Below are 7302 nucleotides of genomic sequence, written 5' to 3' on the forward strand. Positions count from 1 at the left end.
ATCTGCAAAGCGTAATCAATTGACATGATTATCGTGAAATGAATGACAGATGAAATGATTACACTTTTTAGTACACTTTTGTTTCACTGTGACAAAACAAGGTGACATTATTTATTGACGACTAGTGGATAAATCGCAGTTGGTCAAACAAAGACATTGAGAAACACAACTGGTTGAAATGATTCAAATACAAGGTCAACTTATCATTTTCATAGGGGTTTTAGCATTGGTCTACTCACAAAGCATAGATGAGACCTTGACTCCTAGATCCAAGGGGGCAGACGTCTCTGAAGCCGTGGTAAGAAAAATTCAACGCTCAGGAATTTTCCCCCACGATCAAAATCTGCTGCGGAGGTTGTCCTACGTCGAAAGTCGAGATGGCGAAGATGATAAAACATACAGACCAGATTATTTTGGGGGAATTTGGCAATTGGACGAAGTTCTGTTTAATCAGACCAAAAATGTGCCGGGTCTAAATACGATTTATCAGAGGCTTGACGCCACTTGGAACATCCAATGGAACAGTGTCACTTGGGCTGACCTTCTCGTCCCCATGTATTCCGGATTAGGGGCCAGGCTGTACTTGCACACGCTCTCCCTCAGTAACAGACCCATCCCCGGAACCATTGATAGTCAAGCCGAGTACTGGAGGCTCAATTACAACAGGTACGTATTACCTCACGCTAATTTTGTGCGTTTAGAGAGTTTAGATATCCTAAGCGCATAAGTTAACTGAAATTATTTTCATTTTAATACTCCACGTCACTGTCCACTCATCTAGTTCGAATTTATCTCATCTACATTTTTGCATATTATTGTGTAGAGCAGATCAAAACGCTACAACGTACAAGGACCTGGTGAAGAGACTGGAAAGCGATGGCGGTGTTTGCGAAGGGTTGATGGACATTTGCATAGTCCTTGATGGGTCTCGGAGTATCGGAGCTGGCGCCTTCATTCGAGCCAAAGGCTTCGTTGCCGACTTGGTCCAAACTTTCTCCTTGAATTCCACTCGTGTGGCGTTCGTTCTCTATTCTGACAATGCACAAAAAATATTTGACTTTAGTAACACTCTAACTCCCTCAGCAATGAATACCACCATCCGGAATGTGCGTTATCCAAATGGAAATACGAATACTCCTGCTGGTCTCCTCATGGCGGTCACATTCTTCAACCAGGCCACCCCACGACCCGGAGTCCCACAAGTTGTTGCCACGTTCACGGATGGAAATAGCAATCGAGGAAACCTCACGGTTGCCGTTGCCGCAGTAAAAACCGCTAATTTGACTTCCTTCGCCGTTGGAATTGGCAACGAGCAGGACATCAGGGAAAGTGAGCTTCAGCAAATAGCACTCAACGACTCGTCCAGAGTTTTCAGGGTCAACGACTACGAGGCACTAGCCGAATTCTTTTTTCAAATGAACAAGGCCACCTGCGAGGTTCCCCAAGAACCCGAGATTGGCGACGAACACAACGGAACGCTGAATAAAAATGAAAAGCGATATTTCAAATATCAAATTCCCGATGCAGGATTCACGCTAAACTTGTTGACGTCAGGTCAAATTTCTGGATGGTATTCATACACAGAACAAACTCCAAACTCCGCTGTACATGATGGATTGATTTTGACACACACATTCATTCAAAGTGCGATGGAAAATTCGGTTGTCCATATTGCTCTTCAAGGAGATTCTGTTGATCCGACAGAATACAATATAAGAACCGACGAGGGTAATCAAGTGACGTCAACCACACCACAATCTACAACCACATATACTACGTCAACCACACCTACATCCGCTAGCTCAACCACACCCACCTCCGCTAGCTCAACCACACCTGCACCTACTAGCTCAACCACTCTGGAAACTACAACCCCAAATTCTGCTAAAAACGTGATTGCTTCCATTGGTGTGGCTTTTTACTTAGCAATTACATTGTGTGTGATGGATTTAAAATACAAATGGTAGTTTGAACGTGGTCCTGGATCTTAAGCAATCGTTTAAGAAAAGAACGTTTAGAATATTATTGAGTGTCGATGTAAACTAAATATGTGTACTTAGAAATGCGTAACGAGAACTTGACTGTATTTCTCTTGTCTTGCCACTCATGAATAAAGTATGCATGAAACAAATAAATTCGTAAGCTATATTTTCTATTTACTTATCCAATTGTTGTACTCATGCACATACATCAAATCAGGGGTTGCGGAACCGTGTCCCCACAGAAATATGAGTTTTCCTATCCTTACAATGTTAAACTCCTCCCCTTATCTTAAATACATGCGTTTGTCCCCACAATGTCTCCAAGGTTAGGTAGCCTATTTATGCATCAAACTGGAGTCATGTACACCAACATGAAGAGAAAATGTACAAAAAACTGGACAACTGCGTAGATTTACTACAAATGGTGAGAACCCCATGCAAAGTCAAGGCAGTAATTGCGAGTGGCGTGGGTCTGTCATAATGAAAAGTGATTTTTTTGAGGTGTATAACCTCTGTGGGAATCTCGAACTGATTCCTCGATTAATTATGACTTGAACCTATGTATAGTTGAGTATATATGTAGCTGTCCAAAGAATAAAAATTTGTTCCAGTGGTATTCTCTCAACCAGCAAGCCCACATTGTTCCAAATAATTTGTAAATAACCTCAAAATAAACATGAATTTAATTATGAAAGTTGTATTACTAATTGCAGTGTCAGTTGTTCTTGACCATAATTTCACCAATGTGAGTGCGAGGGACCGGAAAATCAGAGCCACGATACCGGGCACAGGGTGGACTTCAATGGAATATTTTCCCCCTGATTTCATGGACTATGAGGTTTAGCTTAAAAAATTAAGTCTGCTGAATCTTTTATGAATTAAATACACGTTTGCATTTTTCTCAGAACAGCAACAGAATTTACGGGGGAAATGACAAGCAACCCCCCATTTTTCAGAGAGACCAAATAACTGGAAGGATTTCTCATACTGACGACAAAGATCAGTTTGCACTGAAAAATCAACCTGAACAATTTCCATTACCGGTAATCGTAATCATATGTATATTTACACCATAGATATGTAATTAACAACTTCAACTGGAGCAATGGATTATTATACATCTGATTTATATATATACATAAGTCCTTTGCCATTTCCAGTATTACACTGTATGATATTTTTTAATTTCAGAAAATAATTGATAGAAATGGGTACATTAAACCCACTAAACAGGTAAGAAACATAATAGCTATGTTAATTCTCATAGTGAAATTCTAAAAAATCCATGCAATTTTTATCACACAACAGTCAGTAGGAACCGTTGACATTACTCCACCATTTGAGACGCACGTATGTACTTATTTATTTATTATACCAATTGTGATAATTGTTACTGTGCAATACCTACACGTATAAACTTTAATTTGCAGTACACTTATCCCTTCGAGTCAAAATCCGAGTTCATCTGCCCTCAAAATGACATTGCTGGTTACAAACGCTTCGCATACTCGAGAAAACACAATAAATGCTTCGAAGTCGGATACAGGGGACCATGCAAACCAAACATGAAATTTTTCTTGGATCGCTCTGGGTCTCAATTCGGGAAATGTGATTGCGATCCTGAAGTTGGATATAATTGCGGGCGGCCGTTAGTATTTTTGGACGACTGGTGTTATCCTGTTTATTCCCAGGTCCACAGTATTTGACATTTTATGTAATAGTAAAGCAATAATATGTATAATCTTTTCTCTCATTTCTAAACAGGGACCATGTCACCATAATGACTGGCTAGTTCTTGATCAGGGTCAGCCACGCTGTGAAAGAAACGCATGTTCTTGGCAGCAAACTTTTGACAAAATTAAAGAAACCGATTGTTTACACTGGGTTTACATGAATGGAAATTGTCATCTAACTTCAACCCGGGCCTTCTGTGAAAGGGACGAAGTTTTATTTTGGGATGTTTATGACTCAAGAGCTACAGATCCCACATGCATCCCCGCATGGTCGTACCCAGCAGACTTTATGAATTACAGGATTGATAAGAGGAGAATTGATCCAGCACTTCCTTGCTTCCCTGGGCAAAGGCAAACAATTGCACGGCAATGTCAACCAAACTACAAATGATTGGCGTTTGTTATTACGGATGAAGTAGCGAGGATAACCTTTACCAAATAATAATTTAAAACAAAACAGTAAAATTACTTACTTGAATATAATTTCCTTAATTAAAATCCCAAAATTTATCAATTGATTTTCAAAAAAGGAAACAACATTTGTTCAAATTATCACATAAACTTAAGCATGATGTTTATTGCATGTATTTCACTTTAGCACAATATCAGTTTGGTGTAATACATATGTACATTATGTATGCATAAGTATAGTTATCCGCTCTTGAAGCTAGGTTAATAATATAAAACAACCTCATAAATGTTATGATGTATTTAAGTTTAAATAGAATAAAACTACCCCAATTAAAATGAGTTTGGTATCGACAATTATTTATGGATTAATTAACAGATTTTTGCATATACATAATTATTATGACTGATAGTTTACGTATTGCGTCAATTTGAACGGAACTTTTTCATGTTTTTGGGAAGAATGATCCCTCATTATCATCTTATATATAGTAGTATCAGCTTCTTATAAAGTGGCTGTTAGTGTGGTCGATATATAAATATGTGAATTGTTGTTGTAATCAACGCTGCTGATGCTGGTATGAACCTCTCATGAAATGTTTGCAACATTTGGAGCATTCATTTTCTCCCTTTGGCGAAGGCAGTCCCCCTAATCCTTTGTCTGATGGTGAACCAAAGAATTTTAACTTTAAGAAATTAGCCTCCCAAATGGATTTATCCATCCTGTCAAAATTTTCCATTCTTGCTTCCTTTAAGTTTGGAAAAAAATTTGCCAACCCAGAAATCCCCTCACTCGATAGTGAATTCCTACTCAGATCACAAGTAACTTGCAAAATTCGAATACTTTCGTTTTTCAGTCTAATCGGAAAACCAAAATGTTTAATGTTATTATCGCTACAGCCTTGCAAAATCTCGTCATCATTTTCCACCATCGACTTGAAATCAGTCTCACAAAAGGTCAGAGTTTTCAAGAGCGGAAATTTAGTTGCATTGAAATTTTTATAAAATGAAAAATTGGATGAAAATTTTTGCACAAATAAATGCTCCATTTTGAACATTTTTGGGAAATTGAAAGAGAAAAAATTTGTTGTTCCGTGGGTTGGGTAAAATTCTAGCCGGAGGGTAGACAATGACCCGGATAACGTCGTGAGGAGTGAAGATAGTACCACAGGTTCCACATCGATGGTTAAACTGATATCTAAAAAGTTTAGAGGAAATTGTCGGCTCTCCAATACTTGGATGGACTCATTGTTAAGCCTGAAATTAGTTACAAAAATATCTCATTGTTACAACGTGTACATACATATTTTGTGAATAATTGTACCAATATTGATATTTAGAAGAATATATATATTGTTGACTTGTCTTACCTCATATTGCTCTCTATTCTACTCAATTTACTCAAGCTGAGTTCTTTATGATGGATTGCCGTGTCGCAAATAGTATCTCTGATAAATTAAGCAAGGGTTTCAATTAAAACCTTTTACATGTCGTACGTACAACCGTTTTTTGATAATATTATGGCATACCTGATTGTTATCCCATTTTCATGGGGTTTAGCACACCAAGCTCGTTCCAGATCGAGTTGAAAATTTCGATCGTATCGAACTTCATCTAAAAAGGGATATATCATTGATTAAAATAATATGAGGAAGATGGAAGAGAATTATGTTACAGAAAGAAATGATTGTAATGATGTTGGCCTTTGAATTACGAGTGATATTTTCAAAACAAGTTAACTCAAGACAGTTGAGGTGCTTCAGTTTGTACTCGTTTGTGGTTCTTTCAGATCATACAACTTATCCCTTTTTGCACATATGAAATAATGAAATGCGGATGACTCACCCAAGAAAGTTTCAATCCAAGAAATTGTCTCGACGTTCGGAGAAATTTTCAGCAGATCCGCCATCAGTTTAGTATTTCGAATCATCCGTGTACAAATCAAGTTGACACGAAGGCACTTTATGTTTTTGAGGTTACCGAGGTTGTTGATACTATTACTACTACTACTACTATTGGAGAAGGGTGACAATGGGGTGGTGGACTCTTTTTCGTTCCCTTCTTCTACAACGATCTCATCTTGGGAAGGGAGTGGTGGAGGTTGGAGAAAAAGGCCCTCCTCCACTCCACTGCCAATCAACATAAGTTCTTCCAAGTTGGGACAAGAGTTGTACAAAATGGACAGCAAGTCTTCCCGTGACAATTTACAATTGTCCAGGTAGAGTGATTTTATGAAAGGGCCGTAGATATGGAAAAATCTCCAGACAAGGCTCCCTACTTCGAGATTCATGGTCACATCTTGACCCAATTGATAGTTTGAGCAAAAGGTGTGGCTACAAATAATTATTTTAAAATTTAAATTCAATCATTTCCTTATGTATTACGGAATTAAGTAATTGATGGTATTCTCACTTCATTATGGAAGCTTGAAGAAAGTCTTGCAGTCTCTGATTTGTGAGGAGGGGAAGATGTGACACTTTCCGCAAGAGTCGGGACAACTCTTCGTCCCAAAAAGAACAGACTAAACGACACACCTTCAAGTCAGGTGGGGTCAGGTAGTACGAAACCTCTTTTATAACCTGTTCGATTATCATTATTATTATTATTAGTCGTCATTATGTAATAAGAATCAAGTATTGTTATTAAAATTGAAGTTCAACAATCATCCCTCTCTCTTTATTTATTACCGTGTGAATAAGAAGAGGATTTGGCGACTCCGTGGGTGGTGACGACGCTGATCTGTCCATGACCATTACTAGTTTATTATTTTGATATTGCAATGTGATATTTGCTATAGCCTTCTCATTGTTCTAAATACTTGGATGGAAATATGGAAATATTTCTAAAATTGTGATCTGTTCTTTTGTATGTGTATATTGTCGAAAAAGTGACTGCAAAAAAGACTGCAATTCTATAGAGTTGAATTTAACACAACTTTTGTGGGCCTTGTTCAGATGGGCTGCTCAGCCAGTCGAACGGGTTTTCCACTCGTGAGACCACTTTCTTCTATGCTCCTCCATCCCTCGGCGTACATTTATTTGTTCAAGAGCTACGTATGCTGATGGCTGGTTTTAATTGATATTTTATTCTATTAAAAGTCTCAAGCTCCTAATTAAAATTCATTCGAATGATGACACACTGCAGTTGCATGAGGAATGCAACGTTTCACTAATTTCATG

The 7302-nt window shown here is 38.1% G+C and overlaps 3 protein-coding genes across 5 annotated transcripts; 2 read left to right on the forward strand and 1 right to left on the reverse strand.

Annotated features, from left to right (window-relative positions):
- Positions 1-69: 69 nt before the first annotated feature.
- LOC110846614 lies at positions 70-2135 on the forward strand. Its single transcript, XM_022093419.2, has 2 exons — positions 70-666; positions 824-2135. The coding sequence occupies exons 1-2, from the start codon at positions 179-181 to the stop codon at positions 1965-1967; spliced, it is 1632 nt and encodes a 543-aa protein (XP_021949111.1). The 5' UTR covers positions 70-178; the 3' UTR covers positions 1968-2135.
- A 133-nt stretch (positions 2136-2268) lies between these two features.
- On the forward strand, positions 2269-4635 carry LOC110846622. 3 transcript variants are annotated; one of them, XM_035849776.1, is made up of 7 exons: positions 2276-2637; positions 2696-2820; positions 2888-3025; positions 3174-3215; positions 3291-3332; positions 3413-3673; positions 3747-4635. In XM_035849776.1, exons 2-7 carry the CDS (start codon positions 2785-2787, stop codon positions 4104-4106), a joined length of 879 nt encoding a protein of 292 aa, XP_035705669.1. In that variant the 5' UTR covers positions 2276-2637; positions 2696-2784; the 3' UTR covers positions 4107-4635. The 3 variants fall into 3 exon arrangements, with proteins under 3 accessions (XP_021949127.1, XP_035705669.1, XP_035705670.1); XM_022093435.2 differs by having other exon boundaries at positions 2269-2820; XM_035849777.1 differs by having other exon boundaries at positions 2276-2820; positions 2893-3025.
- On the reverse strand, positions 4273-7063 carry LOC110846615. Its single transcript, XM_022093420.2, has 6 exons — positions 6811-7063; positions 6536-6702; positions 5969-6456; positions 5653-5737; positions 5494-5571; positions 4273-5380 (listed from the first exon to the last, which is right to left on the reverse strand). The coding sequence occupies exons 1-6, from the start codon at positions 6874-6876 to the stop codon at positions 4684-4686; spliced, it is 1581 nt and encodes a 526-aa protein (XP_021949112.1). The 5' UTR covers positions 6877-7063; the 3' UTR covers positions 4273-4683.
- Positions 7064-7302: the final 239 nt, after the last annotated feature.

This window comes from Folsomia candida, unplaced genomic scaffold, assembly GCF_002217175.1.
Source record: "Folsomia candida strain VU population unplaced genomic scaffold, ASM221717v1 Fcan01_Sc003, whole genome shotgun sequence".
Taxonomy (NCBI): Eukaryota; Metazoa; Arthropoda; class Collembola; order Entomobryomorpha; family Isotomidae; genus Folsomia; species Folsomia candida.

Coding starts and splice junctions, on each gene's coding strand:
- LOC110846614 (XM_022093419.2), top strand. CDS start 179: ATGATTCAAATACAAGGTCAACTTATCATTTTCATAGGGGTTTTAGCA. Junction 667..823: donor TGGAGGCTCAATTACAACAG/GTACGTATTACC, acceptor ATTATTGTGTAG/AGCAGATCAAAACGCTACAA.
- LOC110846615 (XM_022093420.2), bottom strand. CDS start 6,876: ATGGTCATGGACAGATCAGCGTCGTCACCACCCACGGAGTCGCCAAAT. Junction 6,457..6,535: donor CTTCAAGCTTCCATAATGAA/GTGAGAATACCA, acceptor AATTATTTGTAG/CCACACCTTTTGCTCAAACT. Junction 5,572..5,652: donor GAAAATGGGATAACAATCAG/GTATGCCATAAT, acceptor TTAATTTATCAG/AGATACTATTTGCGACACGG.
- LOC110846622 (XM_022093435.2), top strand. CDS start 2,659: ATGAATTTAATTATGAAAGTTGTATTACTAATTGCAGTGTCAGTTGTT. Junction 3,026..3,173: donor CTGAACAATTTCCATTACCG/GTAATCGTAATC, acceptor TTTTAATTTCAG/AAAATAATTGATAGAAATGG. Junction 3,216..3,290: donor ACATTAAACCCACTAAACAG/GTAAGAAACATA, acceptor ATCACACAACAG/TCAGTAGGAACCGTTGACAT.